Raw genomic sequence first — 26,180 nt, forward strand, 5'->3', positions numbered from 1 at the left:
TTATCATGTGCAGGACCAAAAAATTCAAAAGATAAAGTTTAAGACCAAAAAGGTAAAATGGTCATATGTTCAGGACTAATTTTGGCCTTTACTCTTCAAAATATTTGTGCGAAATTTATTATGAGAAAACCTGAGTCGTAGATTACTGAGCCTATGTTTGATATCGCATGCTTGATACGCAAAATCACCGGAGCTTATTCGAGCTTGAAATTAATTTTTTTGGGGAATTCAAATAAACCCAGATAATTGTGACAAATAATTTAAGTAAATGGTGAAGAAGATGATGAAATCATTATAAATGCAGCCTTATTGAAACGTCACCACCACCACCCTCACCTCAGAAACGAGACGATAAACTTGAAATCCGGTTACTTAAGGGTAACGCGAGCTTCCACAGTTGAATCGGTTACAACTATTTCCTTCGAGTGCTCTCCTTTAGGGTGGAGGTCGCAGTTGAACTTGAGCCTGACGTTAAGAGGTCTCATAAAAACGACGTCTTCCAACTCTCTCTCCGACATCATCAGGAGCTTAATGAGCATGTCTCTGCTAGATTTCCTCTTGGGCTCCAAAATGTCGGCTATCTTCACTGCTTTGATCTCTTGGCTATCGCCTTGAGAATTCAAATTCTTCTTCAGCCTCAAGTAAAGTGCAGCGTAAATAACAGCCTAAACCAACAATGGAGGCAGATAAGATATACAAGCAGCAACCTTGTGTTCAAGAACAATGCACAAAAGAACGAACGAGATGTGTACCTCACTTGTTCCGGGACTAGTGTTGATTGTGCAACCAATGCGGACTCTACCTTCTTGCAACTCCTCGCCAGAGGGCTGGCTTTCTGCTTCTGTAGCTGATTCTTCTCCAGGTGTTGTGAAGATAAGGCTATCAAGGTCATCATAAAACTTTTGCGTCGCACTCACCTGAAGCACTTTGAAATTCAAAACTAGAAGCCTAGGGTATGCGTTGTCGACTACAGAAATGAAGACAAGTACAACTCAAGCAGAAATTGATACCTTCTGTGACGGCACAGTTTGTCTCTCTACCCCTGAGATTTCAGATGCTGCCCCTCTAGCCTGACACCATATGCATCCTTGTTGCGGTTGCTCTATTAGATCAGCGTATTCAGGAATATCAACGATCAACTCTATGTCAACTCTCCCTGAGATATTTGAAGGCATGAACGGACCCGTGTTAGGTTCATAGTGCAACTGTTAATAAATGCCAAAACGTGCAGGGGTAACCGGGATCAGACATAGCCAAGCTGAGACATTCAAGATTTCAAACAGGTGATTTAAAGGAAAGATCGAATAATTTAAGAAAACAAAAGATTGTTTCAGGACTCGCTATGCATACACAGACGAAGCTAGATAGAAGATGAATTGAATGCAAGTGGAATAACCAAATAATCAACAATTTTATTGTTGAATTGACTGAAAAACTGTACTTGCACCCATAAAGAACAAATACCTGGCAACAGGCGGAAACACTCTGAATGATCTAGGTCTACTTCTGGTTGACTATCTCTGCAACAGTCCGTAAGTTAAACACCAGGAGTGTAGAAAGCAAGTCTATTTTTCTACCAATATTCGTACTTACACAGAATATATCTTCTCAATAGATGATGTGAGCCAATAAGGAAGTCCAAGGTTCTCAAAGTTCGACAAAGACAAGGGAGTGGCTGATCCAGATCCTTCGTTGAATTTAACCACTCTCTGGCCAACTTCAGTGATAAACTTATGAGCATCTATCTTCCAAAAACCTTCCCTCTAATAAAACAAATAAAAACAAGAACAAGTCTCGGTACCTTCATCATAGAATACTACATCATCCCGATAAGAGGTAACTGATGACATTAGACCGCCATATTGGATTTCCTCCAGCGAACAATTTGTATCAACTTGCTGCTTCAACCAATGCGCAGGCAACTGCTGCAGTGGCTCACATTTCTCAAGAATCATCTGCCCACAAATCTCCAAAATTTTTGAAGATTCTTTGAGGCAGTAAGAAGTCAGTGGGGTGCAGGGATAGTAAACATGTCAATAAGAATAATAAAAGGTTAAAAGGTCAATACCTTCTATAACATCTCTGATAAGCCCTGATTTCAAATCTACAATCCACAGAGTTCCAAAGCTACATAGAAAAGTGATCGAAAGATGAATTAGACTGGCATCGATAGTTTCATGTTAATGAAGGTATACAATCACGTCAACTGGAGTTCACTAAATCCTCATGATTCATCAGCCAGGACCATTTTTTTCTCTAACAATATTTAGCAGAAGAGAAATTTTAATTAAAAAGTAGTAAAAGGAGTATTATATAAGCCATTTTCTGCCGAAATGTTATTTCTGAAATATTACCATGGATGATATCGATATTGACTGATGAAATAAATATGAGTTGTGATTTACCTTTGATTGAGCACAAATATATCATTTTCTGACGACTTTAGAAGATGCCAAGGGAACAAGAGTGATGCAGGATCATACTCTTCCGACTTCATCTTTATACTCCTTTTACTCCATATCTTATCTACAATCCACTCCCACAAACCCTTCTTCTGACTACCACCACTTACTGGAAAAACAGTCTCCACAACCCTAGCCTCCATATCAGCCCTCCTGATGGCATGATTCTTTGGTGAAAAGAGAAAATTCATCAACCCAACATAGAGGCATAAACTTTGAAAAATTACTAGAGAAGACAAAATTGGTGACAAAGAGCAAAACAACAAAACTTATAAAAACCTTTCTACTAACAACTGAGAAAGCTGGAGATTATTGCAGAATTCGACATATCAAATCCTCAATTAAATGAGAAGAACGGGTAAAAAACATAGGAATAAAACCTTAGCCACTTAAAATGAAAAATGATATATGAAGTTAGACCAAAATAGAAAAACAGGACTCTTATTCACGGACGGAGGGAGTATTATTTTGTAGATTCTCATGATATACCAATCCCTCTAGTTACAAAATCGACGACGGTTACGATTCCAAGACAATTGTAAATGTAACCTACACGGCATTTTGCGAGCCTGGTTTTGAAATGTTAAGTAATAATTCTCATTTCAATTCAAAATCAGCAATTTTTTCAAGATGGAATTTACCCTGGTTTCTACTAGTTTTATTGGGTTTTCAATTTTTTTTTATGATTATGGTTCCACAAATTTTAGAACCGTAACCAGAACCAATGGTCTGATTTTGGACTGAATCAACCGTTCTAATTTTTAGAACTGGAATCAATCGTCAAAGCATGTAATTCATACTATAAAGTTATTGCAAAAGGTTACTTTATTTTAATTGCAAAAGGTTTCTCGTAGCAGTTAATGCATCATTAGACCCCATCATATTGGTTCGTCGGGATTCGTCAGATAATCTTGTTTTATAAAATACGACCTTTTAAAAGACCAGTTGAAAAGAAAGTCACTAAACTCTGTAAACCAGCAAGAGCTGGGTAAGGTCAATTGTTGCTAGAAATCTGATCAGAATTGAGTGCTAACTGCATTTCATCATTTCTATGATGAATTAAAATTTCATACTCAGTCACAAAATCTCACAATTAATATTTGCTAATTGCCTCTGTCCTAGTTTATTCTTTATTCTACTCTCTACAAACCAGAAAGCTTTTTAAACATCATAAAGCTTTGGCCATTAGGAAATGCCCATGGACAAGAAACACTTGATCACTTGAAGCTACACTTAAGGTGTTGACTGTTGAGAATGCCCCTTAATACTTCGTTATTCAAATTGCATTCTCACCTATAAAAGGCAGCTGCCCTTTCTGCTACTTAGCTGAACTTTGTCTCATCAAATTGAAATTGATTGCAATCAGGTTTAACAGAATATACATTACTAAAATGCACAAATCTGAGAACCTTGTCTAGGAAGCTCTACACTGTGTAATGCAATCATATTCATTTCTTCTCTTCACTAAAGTGATTCCCTCTATTATATGTTTGCTAGATGGCCTATCATGATTTTTGTAACAAAAAGTAACTGAGAGACGCATAAGAGGTTTACCTCAGAATCCACGAAATATAGGCAATCTTCAGAAGAATCATAGAAAGAAGCTGCCGGTCTCATCAACTTTGCCATTTCAAACTCTCCATCTTCAAAACCAGGAGAAGAACCAATCTGGGAGGATAAAACAAATTTTCATTATGCATTCCCTTTATAGCACACTGGATTATTTTACACAAAAAAGCCTAAAACTAAGAAGTGCAATCCACTACATACCGCATCCAAAATATTTCCATTGCTGTTGAGCACAATAATCCTGTGATGATTAACATCAGAAAGGAATAGCCGATTGCCACCCGCATCAGCTGAAATGCATGCTGCAAAAATAAGAATGAAGATTAATATGAATCACACCAGAATGTTCTTGTAACCCGTCTTTACACAAACATAAAAAGAACAGTTTGAGGCTGGAAAATTCATACACTTTGGATTACCAAGCACAATGTATGCACTTTTATGAAGCTAAGCCATTTGGATTCTCTGCTTAGTGCTTACAAACCTGACGTGCCTTCTATTTTCTATTCATCTAAACACTTGTCTCTATTTTTCTTTTCCCTATCCCTCAATAAATTATACCTAGTGTAACCTCTATACCAAGTACAAGAAGCGCCTACCTGGGAAGGAAAATAATAAGTTCCGCGAAGCAGAACAAACATCTGGTTCCTTAAAAACTTCAATGGGCTTGTTCCAAGTGCTTTTCACATCAACGACATTAGTGTCCTTGCTAATATCAGCATTGAAATCATTAATAGCTGCGAATATGCCAGCAATAAAGAGAATGAGAAATTAACTATCAAACACTTTAAGTCCCATCAGAAAATGATTGAGCATCACAAAATTTAAAAAACTACAGCAAGAAACTTGAAACCAAGAAGAAAATGAAGCAAACACATTGATAGTAATTAGCTCTCTCAAATATAAGGAAAAAAGATAAGCTTGAGTACCTTTGTGAAGAACCATAAGATCCACATCCTTTCCAGGGTACATTGTTGGATTCTGAAAACCTTTTGACAATAAGAAGCAGGGGACATTTGTCTCCTATAACAGAAAAATTAAAGAAATAAACAAAAGGAATTCGGAATGTAAACAGGCTACTAAGTACTAACTGGCTATTAGACAATGCATACCTATAAAAAATATTTACATTGTCGAGCAGCATAAAAATTTTGAGTATAAACATCCCATTACACTATTGTTCACATAAGAAACATGTTATGTGCTTGAAAGTACAAAATTCAAGGTTGAGTTACTTTTCTAATTCTCAATTAATTGTAACCGGCCCAGTAGAGCTCAACAAAAATTTCTAATAAACTTCATATTCCACTGTGAAATTAAAAAATCCAAGGCAGCTAGAGGGAATTCAAAATGTGAATATCAATACATGTAACATTTAGATAGTTGAAAAGTTTAGTATAATCCAACACATGATCTAAAAGGTGATGGGAAGGATTCTAATCACTATATAGTCAAGATAGATGTGGCCTTCACTACAATGACCTGTGATAATGCAAGAATCAATTGGAATAGTAGTCCATGTAATACTCTTCTCAACTTTATAGAGCAGCCAAAACAAATTCTGCTTGTCAAAATAAAAAATTGTAGTACGAACTTTTAAACTCATCATCTTTCTTAAGGGTTTCATCCACCACAATAACTATATTAACACGCAGGTTACATGTAAATTTAAGAATTTTCAGATAAATGCGAGTTACACAACCTTGCTATCAATTTAACCATATCAGGTTCCAATAAGTGACAAACCTCAGGAATATTCTTGTTTGACAACAAGATAGGAAAAGTAATGTAATCCTTGGTGATTTTCCAAAGATGTGAAGAAATATCATCCAGACATACTGATGGACAGAGTTGCAAAGCAATAACTTGAAGGTGAGGATATCTGCAACATCATATGAGCAGGTAATAAAACCCCAATTGTTCTACACATACCAATTGTTTTAACTTTTAAGGACACTAATTTGCCAATGTATTATACCTCTGCTGAAGTGATTTTGCCTTTTCAATCATTTTGGTAGTATTTTGATTAGCTTCAAATGATCCTCCATTATATCGAACAACAACAACTAGGAAAACCCCATCTCCCTTAATCATATTTTCCCTTCCTGGAGCCATATTCAACCAGAAGTGAGAAGGTCCTGTAATAATCAGTGTTACACTCTATTTCACCAATTCAGAAAGGGGTTTGCAAAACTCTCAAAATTGAGCTATAGGGAGTAGCAGTAAACCAAATATTGCTATAGATAGATAATAGTATGGTAATATCTTGAGAATAGCAGGAAATCAACACTAAAGAAACAGGTGGTTCAACTCCTAGAATGATGCCATAACAAAACATACCATAAAGAAACATACAGGCATTTGGAATTTGGATATTTCTTTCAACAATGTCAGAGATTGGTCGTTTTTCAAATCTTTAAAGACATGGAGAACTCAAGTTTCTTTGGTACAGTTGCCACCCAACAGTTATCTGAAAAGAGGGGTAGTGATCCAAAGGGAGAAAATACTCTAGATGAATCTAACATTCAAAATGCATCTCCCAACATTTTGAACAAGTCTGCATCCTTTCAATTTCTTTAGAAAAGCTTTGATGGTCAACATAAGTATCTTATTATTGTCTCTTACTAAATACTAACTATAATAGTAAGTTGAGCATCTTGATAAAATAGACAGAATTATGCAGACAGTTGGGAAACAAAATGAATCACACATCTGAGCAGAGCTTTTTAATCATATGATGCCACTGCTGCATTTTGTTGTCTTTCACCTGGCAAAAAACACACTAAAAGGACTTCCCAAATTCTCAGTTACAATGTACAAAGCTATATTCTACTCATCTGATTGCACCCACAGTGCCTGACTACGAATGTTGATGCTTATGGACATAAATAAGATCAACAAGTACATGATAACCTGGTTTTCAGAAATTCCCAAAATTTTGTCTAGCCAGTAGCCACTTCTTACACAGTTTCAAGCATAGCCTGAAATCCTACTCAACTAATCCTAGACAAACTGACAGAAATTTATCAGATAACCAACTCCCATTTCATGCTAGATGAACAGTCTCACCAACTGATACAACAGTTTATGGGGTTCACCAATTCATTGTAGCAATATGCATGTTACTCAAAGATGAATTTGCTCTGTCTTTTGCAAGGCTATTTGGAAGGTCAGAAAAGACTATTGAACCTTCTTTAAAGATTTCATACCATTCAAAGACTGTCAAGTGTCAACTCTCTATTTCTTCAGAAACACTAACCCTTTTCCTTAAGCATAGACAATTCAGAATCATTCAATGCCTAGGCTTATTTCCAAACCTTAAAAGAACAGCTAACTGAAAACAGTATCAACTAACAAGGATTCAGACTATGATGCTATTTCCTCTCTTCTATCCAACAGATTCCATATATAGGCTAGATCGATGAGAAGTTTGTCATTATTTTCCTCAAACTCCAAACATGATTAGATGTGCATCAAACAGGTGAAAACCAAAAGTGGGTGTCAAATTAAAAGCTATTGAGATGAAATGATTAATTATATAGAGAATGTTCAGAAGAGTGGCTGCTATCTCTATAAGCATGTAATGAGAAAAATGGCATTGTATCTCATCACATTCAGTGTGTTCATTCTTAGTGTGTGCACTGATGTTTCCATAACAGATAAGAACTCAATCTCACCTCTAGGCTGATGAAGCAAAGACCGAATAAAGGACAAAGTGTTGACCGCCTTATCTTTCCTCCTTGATCGAGTTGAATACCTGAAAAGGGCTGTCAGTGTCACCAATGAGTTAGGATAATAAACATTTCATCAAGCAGTCTATAGAGAGAGCAAGTGAGGAATGAAAATCGAGTTTCGCATTAAACAGAAATAGAAAATTAAAACATCAAATCCCAAAGAAAATCTCGAAGAATTCCTAACCTCTGCCAATGAAGGCCAGCTAAACCAAACCCCTTGCATAATGAAGCTGCAGCGCCGCCGCCGTCGGTTAAAACATCGATGCCCGTTGTAGAGGACTGGTAAAAGGCAGCTTTAAAGTAGAAAAAGCAAGAAATGAATCGCAAATTCCAAGTATCCAAAAGCAAAATACTCTCTTTTACAACATAAAATGGAGAATGAGTTGATTCTTTACCGGGATAAATCCTCGGAAAAACTTGGGAAACACGATGCAGCCGTCGAAATCTGAAGTACATCTTAGACGGTTAGTTGGAATTTCTTCTTCTTCTTCTTCTGGGATTAATTAAAGAGGACGTTTTAGCGCGGCGGTTCTTTGATTTTCGCTATGTTATGTTTGATTGGGTTTGGTGAGGTTTAAGAATGAAAGAGGGTTTATGAAATACTGTACTACAGTTTCTATTTATATAAATGTAGGTTTTATTTACAGAGGGATTGAGTTAAGAAAGTAGAGAGTGAGCAGCGATTTGTGTTCTTCAACCATGGCCTATGCTCCACTAATCTTTCTTATTCAAAACAATCAATTTTTCTCTGACGCTATCAGCACTCCACTTCCACCTCACCAGAATTTGAGATTAATTTTCCTGACCTTTTGAAATTTTAGGGATTAAATTTGCTCATCTTTCGAAATATATGATCAAGACATGCGAATTTTTCAAGATAAGGGATTTTTTGAAGGGTCAACAAATTTAATCTCAAATTTCAAAAGGTCAGCGAAATTAATTCCAAATTCCGAAATCTCTCACCTCGAACATACTAGGAGTATTTAGATATGAGCATTCCTGTTATTTTTCAGCTGTGGAATGACTAAAGTAAACACTAGAGCATGGAAGTCACTGCTATGATGCTGCTCAATACTTGAGTTTTTATGATTATAGATTAAAGAATGGTACCTTGTTTAATTGGCATCATAACTTGAAGTAATATTCCTAATTGCTTAGTGCTGGACAAATCTTCATCGTCTATACTATCCCGTAAAGCTTGTTGTAGTACCTTGATATTTGTGATTAATTTGCATTGGTATGCTGAAATTCAACATGCTCGGAGAAAGAACTGGTACCGAGTCCAGGGAATCTGTCCGTTGAACTTCTCTCTATGCTTAGTGTTTCTTGCAGTTTTGAGAGTGGGCATTATTGAAGTTAGCTTTAAGGAATGCTCATAATTTTGTGGTCATGCATCTCATTCATATTATTGTTGTGCAGACAATGGAATCTCGACCTGTCATCCTTGATCGAAAGCTACTTACAAGGCTTGTTTCGATCACAGAAGAAGCCAGGAACATGATGGGCCGCGGAATACTGGATGAAAGATATAATTGTGGTCTCTTTACACTACCTGAATCAGAGGTCCATATTTTTCAGCTTAAGTAGTAGTATGACATTATTCTCACTAACTAAGACCAGGTACGTGACACGATAAAAGTGTAATGCAAGGAAGAGATGAAGGTGCAGATAATTCTGAAAATGAAGATGGTTTTGTAAATGAAAGGCCTTCTGGAGTATCAGGAAGGGTCAGTAACTCTGTTCTATAGACTGAATCTGCTTATAAGAACCTCGTGAGCTAGGCGGTGCATCAGTTTAAGATTGAATGTACAAAAGATGTGTTTCTATTCACCTAATCTCTAGTTTACGAGAAAGTCAGATATTGGGTGGCATATATAAAGGATATACTTCTGGAATCACAGCACAACATCTAGAACGGGTCTCTCGCTCTCTCACACACACACCTAAAAAAACTGAGCATAGAGAAAAGAATCATGCACAGCATTCTTGCATTTATTTATCTTAAAGTGTGCTGATCAACTTGCATGCTATTTCTATAACTAATAGGTAGCTAGTGCTTCTAAAGTTATTTATACGATGGGGTGTGTAGAACTTGGAAAACAGAAATGATTTGCATCTGAGGGAGAGAATTCTCAAAGTTTTGGATGACAGATGAAAAAACATTTAGTTTTTCACCTCTCTAAGCTAGAAAAAGCTCTACATGATACTATATCAAATAACAACATTAATGATATCAGACATCCTCTTGAAATTCTGCAGTCTATATTTCATTGGGAAGATGCTAAACTATTCAACTCTTGATGTCAACACAACTCATCAGAATACACTGCAAATTCTTGAAGAAAATGCCACAGCAGACCAGTTCTGCAAGCTGGTTTCTCCTCATCACAATATACAAGGGTGATACCATTTTCCATGTACATAGATCAGCCTTATTTACCAACCATCCTAAGAAAATCAATTACCTTAGCTGAAAACAATAGGATGTTATACTAAATTGACCCTTGGTAGTCTTCATAACAATGAGAATTTCTGTTGATGTAGTAATCCTAAGGCAACTGAATATGGTCACATTGAAAAATAACATAGGTATCATTTTTTTCTGTAGCCGTCATGACAGTTACCAAGGGTGAGGTCCACTCTTGACACATATGGAAAGTTAGCCACTTTCGGCTATTTTGGCCAATGCACTGCACACTTTCCTATCTGTCTCTTTATAGTACATATTATGCTTTTTCTCTTGCTGCTCGGAATAAGGTAGAGAGATATATCTCTTCAAATAAAATTTCCTACAGGCTCTTGGTAAAACTGGTAGAACTTCGTTAAAACAGGTCACGTTGTAAAGCCTTGCTTCTCTTATCTGATCCCTTAAAATATTTTAGGATGGGAAAAGAAATAGGAGTATATTAAAGGGTGATGAGCTGCTGGAAGATTTTGTGTTGATGCATAATCTTGCAATCATAAAGTTGATTTAGGATTGAAATGCTTGTTGAGTTGTATTGAATCAGTATCAAATAGCAATGATGACTGAAATTGCAAATTGTGGCAAGAGCCATGTGTGCTGTTGGACCTACTGTTGATCCACACTTCATAAAGACCCTTCTAATGATTCATATGTTGGGGTTGTGGGCCACTCCAAACATGGTTTGTGGGAGCACTTTGCTTGAAAGAGCTCGCCCCGTTTACACCACCGGTTGAAGGGCCGTACCAGTTTCTTGTAGTGCTTTCGTGTTTCGTATCGGGTTTGTATTTTCCTTATTGTATGTTGTGTTTGGGGACGATATGATGCTGCATCTGTTGGGGGTCAGCTTCTTTGCTCTTGTTGGAGCAAAAGGTGAAGCACATGGTGTTGCAGAGAAAGAATAAAAGAGAGAGCACATGCATGGTTAGTCATTAAATATGATTAAGAGAGTGTATGATTGAGCTTTTAAATAAATTGTTTTTGCAAAGCTTGCTACTGTTTTTATTAATAAATTCTGAAAATCTTGTTTTATAAGACAATTCGATGATTCCACAGTTGCTGTGATTTCACACTTCATTTCTTTTTTTATAAGTACTATTATTTTTTTAAATATTGTACTCCATAACGGATTGTTTGAAAAATATTGTACATAAGAACTTGAATAATGTTTTACATCATATCCATTAAATATAAATAATGTTGATTTAGGTGGGTCGGTTATCAATTCAAACTTTTGAGAAAAGGAAGCCATATTTTCGGATGGTGGGGTTTGAATTTGGGAAATGACATTCAAAAACTTGGTTTACACCTTGCGACAAAAATAGTCATCTCATTGGACTTCTTAGGGTCCTCCCAAACAACTAATTTATAAAATGTTTGTCAATCAAGTTTTTTCCACATTTCTATAACAACTTATTAATTGAAGAGAAATTAAATTTTGGTAACTAAAATATTTTTTACAACCATTACGATGAAATTGTGTTTTTCTATCATTTTTCATATCAAATGTCAGTGATACCCTTAAATAGGAGAAAATCAGCAATTCTCAAGAAAGTTGATACTTTCATTTCATCCACAATTTTTAAAGAAATATATTTTCTTGCTTAATTGGTGTGCGAAAATTCCATAACCACGAGATTGTTCAAGTCCTAAGCAATTATACTAAACAAATAAATGAGTAACTATAGTAGTACATTTTTTCTTTTTAAAATATGAAAAAATGAGTGGCCACGACGTTGTGTTGATTATGTTGGCTGTGAATCAACCCTAATTATTTACAGCAGTAAACAAAAGATTAAGTACATGCTTTAAACATCATTTAGGCATTAAAATATGGAATTTATGGTCCCTTAATAACATATAAAATTATTTTAATACAGATATAATCATTTAAAAGTCCAACAAATAATTATTCCTCCTTTTTTTCAGAAAACAGCTTGCTTTCGTTAAGACCATCAATCAGTGAGTAAAATTCTTTACTGATTGGAACTAATCAATTGCATACTAGTTTTAATTGTATTTTTATTCCTCGTGTACAAATGTTTAGTAATCATAAATAAGTTACCATTAATATATTTTACGACTTGTTTATGTATAACAGACCAAGGCAGTTAAGTAATCAGCAAGCAATCATATAAAGAAATTGATTAATGTTATATTCTCACTTTATTTCCTAATACTGTATTACTCAAATTTTTTCTTTAATCATATCAATTTACCTGTATATGAATAAAGTCGATTAATCCAACAAAATCAAATTTATAGTCTGTCATCGACAAATGAACTAATTTACCTTTTTATACCACAAAAAAATAGTACTAATATATTTTTCTCAATATATCAACCAATTTACCTTTTATACTTCACAATTTTCTCGCGGTAGCATTACATAGTAGTACTTCACAATTTTCTTAACTCTCAATATATTTTTAATCATTACTAATATTACTTTTAAGGTAAGACCATTTTTTCACTCTCAATACATCAAATATTTTTTGTTTAAAACTGCTATAGCATCTCATTAAACTTACTTTTAAAGGAATGATGAGTAGTAACATTTTCATAGAATTGTATCTTTTCTAACATAAATTGCAATACAAAGTAAAGACCCACACACAAATAATTATCATTCACCCATAAATTCACCCACATCCACGTGATACATATTATTAGTCAATTTATTATGGGATTTGTCCCTGTACTGTTAAATTAATTAATTAAAAATTTTAAATTATAATAACCGTGGGATTTTCATTTCACTCATTCCATTTAAACAGATACTTAAACTCGTACCTAAAATTAGCTTATTAATCCGTGAATGAAAATAGTAGGAGTAAGTAATACATTAAAAATATCATAATCAACCCATAACTAAATCAGTGACCGTTAATTACAAACAGTCAAACATCCCTTTCCAGAAATAAACAATTGCATTTCTCATATTTATTAATATTAATTTATCAGCGCAGAACGTACAATCCAATAAAGCTGAGGGGTAATTCCGTCAAAATTTGAAATCTCGAAAAATTCGAAAAAAAACTCAGCTAACAGACAGTTTCTCTCCCGTCCCTTCTCACTCAAAATATTCTTTTCCTCTTAAATTTCTCCGATTGTTTTTCAAATTCCCCCTCAAATCTATCATCACATTCAGCTGCAGAGATCGTCGGCGATTCATGGCTGGTTATGTAGGAGTGCTGGTTTCGGATCCATGGCTCCAGAACCAGTTCACTCAGGTGGAGCTCCGCAGCTTGAAATCATCGGTGAGTGTTGATTTGATTGTTGTCGGATGCTTTTGATTTTCCGTTTCCGGCTGTGACGAGTGCGGTTTCCTGCAGTTCATGGCGATGAGGAGGGAGAGCGACGGAGGCTTGAAGCTGGCGGAGCTGCCGGAGAAGATGTCCAGGCTGAAGCACGTCGGAGAGACACTGACGGAGCATGAGAGAGCTGCGTTTCTTCAGGAGTCGTATCAGAATCTGGACGTTGATGTCGATTTTGAGCTCTTTTTGAGGGTAAAAATGTTTGGATTTGCGTTTTTTTTCTGGATTTTGATCGAACAGTGTTTGTGAACAGATTATAAGAATCGTACCCTTCCTCTTTTCTGTTTTTGAGTTTTTTATAAAACATAGATATCGAAAGCAGTGATTCCGTGTTCTTGTGAGCTTATGGAGCTTCAAGGAAATGTTTGTCCTCAATGCCGAGATATTGACAATGGTTTCTTCTCTAAGAAGTGTTGCTTGAATTGCCGACTCTATCAATCACTGGCGATTTTGCATTTGAACAGACTATACTTGTTTCCCATAGGTTGATGTGCTGAAATATTTGATCAGTATGCATTATCACGTTTTTTTTTTCTTGTTCTGCTGTGTTCGTTTTCCCCTCAGCAACATAAGTGGCATCTACGTTGAGGTCGGATTTTTCTTAAGATTTAATCTCCATCAATGGGCCGGCCAAATTACTCTTTTTGCCTGAGTTTGTAACTGTGATCATGAATCATGATCATGTTTTTGCAGTATGCATTGTCACTTTATCAGATGAATCCATTTTCCTGGGGACTTTTAGATTTTCAAATTCAACAAAGTTTGCATCTAAGTGCTAACAAGGATGGTTCTCATCTTCAGTGAAAAGTCTTTCCTGCAATGAGGATTTACATGAAAATTTTCTCTCTCTTTTTGCTCAACCAGTTGTTCCCAGCTCTGTTTTGTTGTTATTGCCCTTTTTAGCTGATGAAATTTGCTTCATGTTTGTTGATTTGTTTATATCTTCTACAGCACTTTTCTATTCACTGAGTGACATTTGGTTTATCCTGCTACAGGTTTATCTTAAACTTCAAACTCTTGCAACTGAAAAGAGGGGAATTGGTGCAAAAAATGCATCTGCTTTTTTGAAGTCTCCTACCTCAACATTGCTTCATACCATAAGCGAGCCTGAGAAGGCATCATATGTTGCTCACATCAATAACTATCTAGGAGAAGATGAATTCTTGAAAAAGTACCTTCCTTTAGATGCTGCAACTAATGATCTCTTTGAGATTGCCAAGGATGGAGTTCTTATCTGGTGATGATTATATTTTGTCTTCATCTACTCTTGTATGCTGAGTGTTTCTCTGAATACTTAATAACAGAGAAGTGTCTCTTGGATGCAGCAAGCTTATAAATGTTGCTGTACCTGGAACAATTGATGAGCGGGCTATTAATACAAAGAGGGTGCTCAACCCATGGGAGAGGAATGAGAATCATACCCTATGCCTTAACTCTGCCAAGGCAATTGGATGTACTGTTGTCAATATAGGGACTCAAGACTTTATTGAAGGAAGGGTATGTTCACTTTGTAGGACAATAATACCATTCTGACAGTTTCCCGATTCATTTCTCTTTCGTTGTATCTCTTTTGGTAATAAGATTGTTCAGCATATGGATAGTTCTGTTGCTCTTTATGCATATGCTGCTCTGTACCAATTTGCAGAACTTGAGATTAAAGATGTGTATGCTTTGCTTATTTATTTTTGTATAGATTGTTATATATCTCAAGGTTAGTAGATAGTTAAAGTTGTTTTTTGTTATACTAAAATCTTTCTCTCCGTCAGATAGGCAAGTTTAAGACATCCATGCAGCTGTTCAGTTCTTAAGTTCTGCAGTAGATAACTGCGCTTTCATTCAAAGATTACAGTTGTGGTTTTTAATAATGAATTTCTCTATGTCTAGAATCACAGGCTTATATATTTACCCTTGCCTCGTGTCTAAATTGCAGAGGCACCTTGTTCTTGGGGTTATATCTCAGATTATCAAGGTGAGGATACTGGCATGCTTAACAACAATATTTATCATTCATATGCTAGAATTTGAAGTGGTTGGCATTAGATCTTTCAAATGTTAGACCTAAAGAAAGGTTTTTATAATCCCTCCACAATATTTCATATGCTGGAACTTGACATCCAAGTTCATGTGTTGATCTAGATACAACTGTTGGCTGACCTCAACTTAAAAAAGACACCACAATTAGTGGAGCTTGTTGGTGACAGCACGGTACTCACTTGCGCTTTCAACTAAACAATATGGCTTTTCACATATGTGAACTTTTATGATATTTATTGATAACATAGGATGTGGAGGAGCTGATGAACTTACCACCAGAGAAGATCCTGCTCAGGTGGATGAATTTTCAGTTAAAAAAGGGTGGATACACAAAAACTGTTACAAATTTTTCATCTGATGTGAAGGTAAATGGAGATGTGTTAAAAAAGTAAACACACTTGAATTTCCAGCATTTATTGTTCTTTCGTATTGCACATATGTTCCTTCTCATGAATCTCATCAACCCTCCAATAGCTGCTCAACCTGTTTTAGTTCATATAGTTCTTTTACTTCTAATAACAATGCACATTTATTTGTTTTCTTATTTATCTTTTTATCCTAATTTGGAGCACATCCACGGTGTTTTCAAGCACCGCCAGAACTCAAATGCATTTTCTTTTAATTGAAGCTTGAGAAGAAACATGTTAAGAAATAAGAAGTATATTGTTAATATTGAGGTGCCATGACTGCTTAGAATTATCTTACTTGTTTAAATACTTCTTGATCCTGAAAGAAGCTGAAATAAAGTTCAGTATATGTACATCTGTGGTTTTTTCCTGATCTATCTCAAGTATGGTATATTTAAGGCGTGAATTCTGTCATGATTCATGTAGGATGCAGAGGCTTACGCTCATCTGTTGAACGTTCTGGCTCCAGAACACAGTAATCCTTCAACACTGAAAGTTAAAGATCCTCTGGAAAGAGCGAAGTTGGTTCTTGAGCATGCTGATAAGATGGGTTGCAAAAGATACTTAACAGCTAAAGATATTGTGGAAGGTTCTCCAAATCTCAATCTTGCATTTGTGGCACACATCTTCCAGCATAGGTGAGAGACACAGGCAAATTTAACTTTGACCTATACATGTTTTTCCCCTAGCCGTTAATGAGTAAATTTTCTTTTGAATATGTATGCAACAAAGTATGTTCGATGGAAAAACAGTTTGCAGCCAAGAATTAGATAATCCCTTCTTCTGTTTCTACTAACACCAAGTTAGGCTCTGTTCTCTATATAGATAAACATATAAAGTTTGCATGAGGTCTAAAATCAGTTGAGTTATGGCTAATTGCAAATCTGACACACCTATAACTTGTATACATCTTTTAAATAACTTATTCCTTCTCTTTTTACTGCGTGTCCCTTGACCTTGAAACCTGTAACTTCAGAAATATGCTTTAGTATCAGCTTCCAGCGTCAACTTTCTGTGTGTACTCAAATAAGCTCCAATTAAAATCAACTTTTGTCAGCTTTTCTGATATATATAGAGTATTTTTTATTTTCCTCATTTCCCCTTTTGCTTACAGTTATTGTTAATTTCATATGAAGGAATGGACTCTCAACCCAAACAAAACAGATATCTTTTCTTGAAACTCTACCTGATGATGCACAAACCTCCAGAGAAGAGAGAGTATTTCGTTTTTGGCTTAATAGTCTGGGAAATTCTTCATACATTGATAATGTCTTTGAAGATCTCAGAAATGGGTAAGTAAAGCTACTTGGCATTTCTGCCTCATGGTTTATAAATGTGAAGTAAAGACTGTAATTAGTTAAATTTTACCTTTCTTTTTACAAGATTCATAAGTCTGGTTAAATCTGCAATTTGTTCCTCTAACTAGAACATTTTGAAGTACAAATACATTAAAGAATAACTATGCTATAATTTTATTGTGTGCAGATGGTTACTCTTAGAGACACTTGACAAGGTGTCTCCAGGGATTGTTAATTGGAAAATTGCTTCTAAGCCACCAATAAAAATGCCATTCAGGAAAGTAGAAAATTGCAACCAAGTTGTCAAAATTGGGAAGCAGTTGAAGTTTTCCCTTGTTAATGTTGCTGGAAACGATATTGTTCAAGGAAATAAGAAATTGATACTAGGTATGTTCTTAATGATTCCCCCTTCTATAGGTTATTGCTCATTAGTCATTGCTAAGGTAAATCACTATGGACCGCAGCTAATGAGTTCAAGGAAACAAGATATTGATTCTACACATGTTGACTACTGTGTTTTAACTTTACTTTCAGCATATCTATGGCAGCTGATGCGATTTAACATGCTTCAACTATTGAAACATCTAAGATCCCATTCTCATGGGAAAGAAATTACTGATGCCGACATTTTGGAGTGGGCTAACAGCAAGGTCAGAAACTCAGGGAGCCAAAGCCGCATGGACAGTTTCAAGGTATTAATCAGCTAGCATCCATTAAATTTACAATTCCATTATCTTTAGCTAATTCTCACTTTCACGCTAATATTACTGGAAAACTGAACAAACATAGTCAATTGCTCATGTTTCTTTAGGTGATGCTCAAATTTTATTGCTAGATTTTGTACAAGTATCTTTCTTTTCATGTATTGAAATAATTGGATACCTGCATTAGAACTTGCAATTCTTAAGCTTTGCTGAATCCTGAAGTCACTGTAACATTCAAAACTTTACATAATATAGGGCTGTTGGAATCTTGATAATGGCAATATTTATATTGAACATTCTATTGTTCATTTGGTAATAACGAGATTGATCACAATGAGTATAACTAGTTCAAGTACAAGCTATTTATTTGATGTGGCTGAGGTAACAAAGTATAACAGCAGTATTTTCGTAGCAGCTTTACCTTAGCTAGTATACGCTGGTCAATTTTAGCACCTAGTATCTTTGTTGTGATTCCTGAAAGTATCTGCAATATCAAACTGCAGGATAAGAAATTGTCTGATGGAATTTTCTTCCTCGAGCTTCTTAGTGCTGTGCGACCGAGATCTGTCAATTGGAGCCTTGTCACAAAAGGATCGAATGGTAAGTCTACTTCTACCTGAACTTGTGATAACTTCTTTCCATCTCGTCTTTCATGCTTATAGCAAGCATCAAGCAAAGCATTTTGTCAAAGCACGAATTCTTGACAATTTATCTATACCAAACAAGACAAGGAGTGTGGCAAATGATATAGGTTTTAACAAAGCGCGTGCATTATGATCATTTTGACTCTCCTGTTTTAAGAGAATGTCATGCAGCCATATTTTTTTGTGCTTAAGTCTTCATTTCTCTTGCATACAACTGAATCTTATGTAATGAAAAAAAATGAATCTTATGTAAGCTCATAAACTATGAATTTTGTAGAGGAGGAGAAGAAAATGAATGCAACCTATATCATTAGCATTGCAAGGAAACTTGGATGTTCCATATTTTTGCTCCCTGAAGATATAATCGAGGTAATCCTCGTTTCTCCTACACGAGCTCAATCCACACTTTCTCAATTTTCTTATTCATACATATCATTGTTGTGTGCATAAATTAGGTGAATCAAAAGATGATGCTGACATTGACAGCAAGTATAATGTACTGGACCTTGAAACAACCTGTTGAAGACCGAGCTTGTGGAGCTTCAGACACTGAAACCGGAAGCCTTGTCGACTCTAGCTCAAACTCGACACTCGACGACACAGCTTCTGAGTCATCAACAGATGACAGCAGCAGTAACTGATGTGGTCTCTACACCGGGTAACAAACCTTAGAAACCAAGCAAATATATTATATATATTGATTCTTGATTGCAAATTTTGGAGATGTTAGTGAATTTGAAGCCTGTGTAGAGAGTATTGAGCGATTTGAATGCAGTTTTTTACTGAAGCAGAAAACAGCTCAAATGTATAGTCATAAATGTGTATTTGAATTGGTATACAGTATACTAGAGTGCTCCTTGTAATGACATATTTTGTGTGGTATTTCCTTGTTGGCATTATTCACCCAAGTTACCAAGTAGATATGAAGATTAATAATATTGCATCCTTAAATCATACTACTACTATAAGATTATATATTTTTGTTCTTTGTAAATGTGTTTATTGGAATATCGTAAACACTGTCGTATCTTATTATCGGCAACTGTTTTAATCATCTATCTCGACATATTTTATGAATATAACTTAGTTCGTAAGATGATTCTCCTGTTATCGCCTTTTAAACTCCATTTTCCCCTTCACTGAGTAATGTAATACAGTTATCATCGTCTTTTAATTGTTGATTTTGTTTTCACTTTCTCAACTCTTGAATCGCATCAATATATCAGACACTGAGGTACTAAAAGTGCACTAATTATGACAACTGCATATAGATATATCATATACTCCCTCCATCCGTGAATATGAGTCTCGTTTTTTCCATTTTAGTCCGTCCGTGAATAGGAGTCCCGGTTCACTTTTACCATAAATAGTATTACCTCCGTCCCCTAAATTTTGACACACTTTGACCCGGCACGGGTTTTAAGAAATGTAATGGAAGTGAATTGAAAAAGTTGGTGGAATGTGGGTCTTACTTTTAAAGTATTAGTTTTATAATAAAATGTGAATAGTGGAATATGGGGTCCACTATTCAAAATGGTAAAAAGTGAAGTGTGTCAAATTTTCAGGGACGGACAGATATAGTAAACTGTGTCAAAATTTGGGGGACGGAGGTAGTAATAGGGTTCCACCTTCAACTAAGTCATTTCACTCACATTTTATTTAAAACTAATATATACAAGTAGGACCTTTATTCCACTAACTTTTTTCCATCTATTTTTCTTAACATTTCTTAAAACTCGTGCCGCCAAAAAAATAAGACTCCTAATGGCGGACGGAGGGAGTACATAAAAAACTAGGAGAGACTAGTTCAAACAAAATGGGGTAGAAATACAAATTAGAATTTCATTTTAATTACTAATACAATTTAGTTTACAATTAATGATTTCGAGTGAGGGTTAAGCCAAGATGATTACTTCAAACAACTTTTGAACATAGACAATTAATGATTAAGCATGCGATGGCTTTCCATCTCAAAAGGGGTTGTTCTTTTGCGTGAAGCACATTTGTCATATTAATCGTAAAATTATAATACTGAAATTGTATTGAAAATCAAAGCAATAATCTGTATTTCATAAATAATACTCCATGTGAAACCATATTGGGAGAGGATTATATATATTACAAAGAACACATCTTTAAATTGTATTTGTATGAAAAAAGTGAAATAATTTGTACTCCATATATTATGATGGGATGGAGGGAGCAGTGTATATATATATTGAATTTTCTACTAGTACTATTAAATATGAATATTGCTTGCTTATTATATCTTCTGGTCTCCTGGAATCTCGTTCATGTGACAGTGTCAAACAAATTTATACTGTAATTGTTTAGTCACGATTTTAACAACTTGACTATGTATATGTTTTTTTCATTTCTTGTAAATTTAACAATAATTTAAGTACATTAATCACTCCAATGAAATTTGAACTTGAAGCATCGAATATCTGACGACCATTCATACCACTAGGCATTTGATGACACAGATTGGCAACTAGGTCATAAAAAAGCATTTTATTCTTTAGGCTCAAATATATCTTCATATAGTACTATAATTTATTAGTATGCCTAACGAATGAAATGCCTTTAATTTAATCAATAATATTGAGAAACAATATAAGATTTGACCGATCGTATTTGGGTATCAGATTCCAAAAAGGATGATCAAGATTAAGGATAAAAAGATTACATATAAATAACTATGAATTAGCAATCCACAATTGCGATAAGCCATAGAGTATCTGTCCACTGATTTTGATATTTCAACAGCAAAATTCGTATGTGAATAATGTTAAGCTCATTTATTAATTAGAGTCGAAGTCAAACTTTATTATAAGTCTATCTGTGGGCCCAAAGTGTTAGTGTACTACTTAATTATCACAACTATAAAACATGTTTTTTAGTTGCGGAATTTACAACTACTACAAGTCTAATTGAGATTATGATGCAAACTAAATATTCTTGTCGACGCAATGACAGTGCCGGCTTGTTAAAGATTTGTTTACTTTGTAAAAACCTATGATAACTTCAAACAATTACCTATTAAAGTCAAGATTAATCATGAGAGTTTCAACAAAGCCCCTAATTAATCGAGTTTGTTAAAGTGCCGTAAAAGAAAACAACCCTCATCAACATCACTTGCCACAAAAAAAAACTTGCACATCAGTTTTACTTTAGTAGTTAAAACAAAAATTTCCAAATATCTAAAAATTAGGTAACCGTAATAGCAGCCACAAATACTGATTATTAATGTTAGAGTTTAATTGCAATTAATTAAAATGAAATTAAGGTTGGTCCAAACCATTACGGCAGCGGCCGCCACCACTATTGATCTACGCAACCGAATTATATTGCTTTACGCCCAAAAAGGATGAAGTAGAAAATGGATCTATATGTATAACGCAACACACAACATGGAGAATATAATTAATTAATTAATATATGTATGCACAGAAAGGAGGGTTACAGGTTATGGTAAAACTTAAAAGTGACTGATAAATGTGTGATAGATTTTAATTGAGATATTTTTATTGTGTAACATATCAATATTTGATTGAATGTATTAAAATATTCAGAATATGTCACAATTGTTTGACATGATTTATCAAAATTAAATATACTTAATACGGTGCGGGCTTTTTGATTTATAACTGGGTTGTAAATTCGGACCAATTAAGGTGTCATAGATAACGAGTATGTTAATTGTCAACAAAAAATATTCCAATATACTTACTAAATATATGGAGTAATTTATAAGTACATAAAAAGGCATTACCATTGAAAATATTATTATATGCATAAAAAGTACTCCGCTGAAATACTACTATTATTTGGTTTGAAAATCAATATCGATGATCTATTAACAAAAATATATAGAATTAACAGAATTAAAATCGATTTTTATTTGGTCCCCTCGACGAATATTAATATACTATATAGAAATATATAAAGCAAATAATAGAGCAAAAGAAGAAAGGAAATGGCCCACCATTGAAACGGGGTTAATGGCGCCATGTGCAACCATATGGTAGTTGGCCCTTTTCATGGCCCACACTAGTTACCCTCTTTTCACCTCCAACACCCCTATATATAAACATCATTTTATATATGAATATAAATAAATTATTATTATTCCATTTTATTTAAGTTAATGTTTTATACGATTGTCTTCATTTTAGGATTACATATTTACATGCATAGCTATATGTGGAGTTGGGGTCCATGAACCTCACACAATTTGAAATTTTCTTAGCATATTTTAATAATCTATATAAAAATATGTAATATCATTAATTATTTAAATTTAAAAAATATAATGAGTAAGCTATGAAATGTCTTCTTGAATCCTCACGCAAAATTTGAAAATTTCTTAGGATATTTTGTGACCTTACATTTTAAGCGAAAATTGAAACTTTTTTTATAATCACTCTCCTTTTTGTTTAAAATAAAACCCTAATTAGAAATTAGATAAAATGAAATATATGTATGTCCTAAAACCTAAAATAATAGTGAAAATTGATTCTCACGTCTCCTTCTCACCTCCCATTTTCAATCCTTTCTTTTCTAATATTCTCCTTTTCCTCATTCCCTTTACTCTCTCTCTCTCTCTCCCAATAGAGATCTTGTGTCAGAAGCCCTATTTTGTCAGAACCAAATCTTCACCTCTCCAATTCCAAAAACCCTAATATTTTCTTCTTCGACCAGCATGAATATTCAGCAGAGCGCCATCAAGACTAGGTTTGCGGTAATGTTTGTGCAAGCGATGAAGAGGCTGAACAAGAGAAGAGGCATGACTATGTCCGTGTCTATGAGATACCGGGCCACGAGAGCAGCGGCCTGCGCTTCCATGGCGTCTGCAGTCGGGCCGCAGAGGGCGTGGAGCCGGGCCGTGCTTAGGAAGACAAAGAGGCGCCGTTTTCAAGCGATCGGCAGAAAACGCAGACTGATTAACCCTAGGAGAGAAAAGCTACAGGAAGAAGATCTGCGAGGGCTCGTGCCGGGAGGGAAAGGAATGGAGTATTGCAGTTTGTTGAGTGAAACTGCTCATTACATAAAATGCCTACAAGCACAGATACAGGTTATGTCAGATATACTCAATCATCACTCATCCTCTCTCAACTAATTATCACTACTTTGCAAATCAAGAAATTGAGGTTTCTCTGATGTTGGAGAAATTATACAAATATATTGGGATAGTTTATTATACTATAGTTTTAATTTCTATAATTCATACTTTGGCATATATATAGTATTATTTCTTCTATCTGTGCATGTGAAATAATTGGGAATTACTACAAGTCTACAATATATTCCTTGCTTATATTCAATGGGTTTACCTCAACTAAATTAATATGACCTCTTTTTTTATTTTTCCCAATTTTTTTGGACTGGTGTTGTAATTGCAAGAGAATATTAAGATCACTTTTTATTTTAAACGGTTTACCGGGATTTGTTTTTAAAAAAAACAAAGAGAAACTAAGCTTTTCTAAGATTTATGTGTAATGCTTAAGCCTTTTATAATGATAAATTATTGAATCCCCAATTAAAATATTGATGCGAAATATTCTTGAGATTTTTTCATTGGAATATTATTATGTATGATTTCAGCGTCATTATAACTTAATTATAGATTGGTATATATATTTTATAGGTAATATATTAATAGAGGTAGGTGCTTATTCGTTTTTTGTTTTTAAATTAGGGAAAGAAAGCATGAGGAGTAATTCTTCAAATGTCCATTTTTTTCTAAATAAAGTATTTTGATTACTAAAATAGTAATACTAGTATTAATTATTTCATTTGCTTTTGTTACAAATATATATAAAAGGGTCCCTTCTCACACTTTAATTGAACAAAACTAGTAATTGATAAAGATTTTGTTCATGTAATTAATGTTTTATTTTATATTGTTTAAAATCATGTTATGAGTAAAGATTCGTAAGATTAAGATATGCGCACATGATAGCCACCGAAAATATTACTAGTAAGTATGCCACTATATATGAGCTTAAATTTGGATATATCTTGACTAGTAGATTTGACTTAGCAGATAGTCTCACTACACATTTTTTTCATGGTGTATGCATGTGGATGAATATGTATATTTATAATTTTGTTGCATAGTGTTTGAGTTTTAATGTCAAGAATCTTTTACTAACAAAAGGTTTCGCACAAGACTACTAGTATTCATTATCTTTAAGTTGCACTGGACTTGGTCAATGTTTTTTTTGGCACAAATATTAATTCAAATAAAAAAAGGACCGAGGAATGAATTTTGATTTAATTGGTTTTATGATCTATATATAAAATTGGTTTAATTAGACCCACGACAGAGAATATTTTTTTTCATAGAATATTGCGTGAGCCGATTTTGCATGTCAAAGTTCTTAAGAGTGATTAAATTCGAATTCAAATGCATATCCAGTTAATAGCATGCTTGTAATTATATTGGTATTTAATCAAGTTTGTATGTTTAATGCTTTAATGCTAATTAAAAATAGTTACATATTGATATCTATTCTAATTGATTCTCTGTAATTTTAGTTTTAATTTAAGGAATCATTTTATCATCACTAACATCTTTGATAAGTCGATTAAAAACATCCTTCTGATATAAAAATATATATTAAAAATATTAAATGGAATATGTACATAAATCACAAAAATAGGACCCAAGATGCAATGGGCCTGTTAATTATAATATACTGTATCTCTCTACGCAAGCAAGAATCCTGGATCGATGGGTCTGTTTCTGCCAGTCAATATTATAATGGGCCGTTAATAGTGTGGGCTTAGACCAAACCAATATATATGGTCTACTTAAATGAATTTTTTATTCGACTACTTATAGTGGAGTAGGAGTATAATTTTTCTTTTACACTTCATAAATCCATCAATAAATATGTAAATATCATTTTGTTTCAACACAGATTTTAAGAAATTTTTTAAAGTATATTATGAATGGAAACTGTTGGTGAAATATATGATTATCTCTTTCTTAGTTGATTTTTAATTTTTTATTAGGTGAGTGTTATATAGTTTGATGCAAATAGGACAACACATTTAATGTTGAACATTTGTTTGATTAATTGAAACACTCAATGCTCAATGGAGAAAATATTAAAGTAATGAATGCATTTGTTGCAACAACACTGAGATTCATCCCAGTTTTTCAATTAGATTAATTATGATTATTGCCACTTTTCCTCCATCATTTGTTGATTTAGATAAGATTAATGTGGATTAGACGCATTTCCAACTCTTTACTGCAATGCCACGTCACTTCTTGCTGTGCCTAGTCAGCTTTTCCTGTGATAAATGATTGCGTTTGGCAGATCTGAGTGAACATATTCTAGTCAATAAGTCGTTAAGAAGAAATTACTAAGAAAATGAGATAAATTTATACTCTCCCATCTCACTCAAGACTTGCAATTCATGAATGACACATGATTTTAGTACGAGTTGTTAAATGAATATATAGAGAGAAAAAATGCAGTTGAATATTTTATTAAGGAGAGGAAAGAATATATTTATTTTCAAATACAGAAACT

At 34.3% G+C, this 26,180-nt stretch overlaps 3 protein-coding genes and 1 long non-coding RNA gene across 7 annotated transcripts; 3 read left to right on the forward strand and 1 right to left on the reverse strand.

The window, feature by feature from the left end:
* Positions 1-204: 204 nt before the first annotated feature.
* EMB1974 (NHL domain-containing protein) lies at positions 205-8,301 on the reverse strand. Of its 3 annotated transcripts, none has more exons than XM_048111622.2 (17): positions 8,161-8,301; positions 7,950-8,058; positions 7,709-7,788; positions 6,010-6,169; positions 5,778-5,913; positions 4,961-5,054; positions 4,631-4,768; positions 4,233-4,333; positions 4,017-4,130; positions 2,406-2,629; positions 2,069-2,127; positions 1,802-1,987; positions 1,594-1,717; positions 1,465-1,514; positions 1,011-1,156; positions 753-917; positions 205-665 (listed from the first exon to the last, which is right to left on the reverse strand). In XM_048111622.2, exons 1-17 carry the CDS (start codon positions 8,219-8,221, stop codon positions 369-371), a joined length of 2,244 nt encoding a protein of 747 aa, XP_047967579.2. In that variant the 5' UTR covers positions 8,222-8,301; the 3' UTR covers positions 205-368. The 3 variants fall into 3 exon arrangements, with proteins under 3 accessions (XP_047967579.2, XP_047967576.2, XP_047967580.2); XM_048111619.2 differs by having other exon boundaries at positions 1,465-1,520; positions 8,161-8,258; XM_048111623.2 differs by having other exon boundaries at positions 1,465-1,520; positions 7,709-7,798; positions 8,161-8,191.
* Positions 8,089-11,296, forward strand: LOC148930016 (uncharacterized). 2 transcript variants are annotated; one of them, XR_016137366.1, is made up of 3 exons: positions 8,089-8,229; positions 9,185-9,492; positions 10,025-11,296. It is a non-coding gene; the product is annotated as an uncharacterized LOC148930016 (long non-coding RNA). The 2 variants fall into 2 exon arrangements; XR_016137365.1 differs by having other exon boundaries at positions 9,185-11,296.
* A 1,950-nt stretch (positions 11,297-13,246) lies between these two features.
* On the forward strand, positions 13,247-19,512 carry LOC125210840 (fimbrin-2). Its single transcript, XM_048110443.2, has 14 exons — positions 13,247-13,486; positions 13,562-13,735; positions 14,539-14,780; positions 14,869-15,040; positions 15,474-15,512; positions 15,680-15,748; positions 15,826-15,942; positions 16,411-16,622; positions 17,121-17,276; positions 17,470-17,669; positions 17,817-17,974; positions 18,490-18,586; positions 18,908-18,999; positions 19,086-19,512. The coding sequence occupies exons 1-14, from the start codon at positions 13,400-13,402 to the stop codon at positions 19,269-19,271; spliced, it is 2,001 nt and encodes a 666-aa protein (XP_047966400.1). The 5' UTR covers positions 13,247-13,399; the 3' UTR covers positions 19,272-19,512.
* Positions 19,513-23,175: 3,663 nt separating this feature from the next.
* On the forward strand, positions 23,176-23,893 carry LOC125215762 (transcription factor IBH1-like). Its single transcript, XM_048117298.2, has one exon. It carries the CDS (start codon positions 23,336-23,338, stop codon positions 23,750-23,752), a length of 417 nt encoding a protein of 138 aa, XP_047973255.2. The 5' UTR covers positions 23,176-23,335; the 3' UTR covers positions 23,753-23,893.
* The last annotated feature ends 2,287 nt before the right edge of the window (positions 23,894-26,180 follow it).

Source organism: Salvia hispanica, chromosome 3 (assembly GCF_029641045.1).
Source record: "Salvia hispanica isolate PSC_SH4W2 chromosome 3, Shi_PSC_v1, whole genome shotgun sequence".
NCBI classification, from domain to species: domain Eukaryota; kingdom Viridiplantae; phylum Streptophyta; class Magnoliopsida; order Lamiales; family Lamiaceae; genus Salvia; species Salvia hispanica.

Coding starts and splice junctions, on each gene's coding strand:
- LOC125210840 (XM_048110443.2), top strand. CDS start 13,400: ATGGCTGGTTATGTAGGAGTGCTGGTTTCGGATCCATGGCTCCAGAAC. Junction 14,781..14,868: donor AAGGATGGAGTTCTTATCTG/GTGATGATTATA, acceptor TCTTGGATGCAG/CAAGCTTATAAATGTTGCTG. Junction 16,623..17,120: donor GCACACATCTTCCAGCATAG/GTGAGAGACACA, acceptor TTTCATATGAAG/GAATGGACTCTCAACCCAAA.
- LOC125215762 (XM_048117298.2), top strand. CDS start 23,336: ATGAATATTCAGCAGAGCGCCATCAAGACTAGGTTTGCGGTAATGTTT.
- EMB1974 (XM_048111619.2), bottom strand. CDS start 8,221: ATGTACTTCAGATTTCGACGGCTGCATCGTGTTTCCCAAGTTTTTCCG. Junction 4,131..4,232: donor ATGGAAATATTTTGGATGCG/GTATGTAGTGGA, acceptor TTATCCTCCCAG/ATTGGTTCTTCTCCTGGTTT. Junction 1,718..1,801: donor TGTAGTATTCTATGATGAAG/GTACCGAGACTT, acceptor TTATCACTGAAG/TTGGCCAGAGAGTGGTTAAA.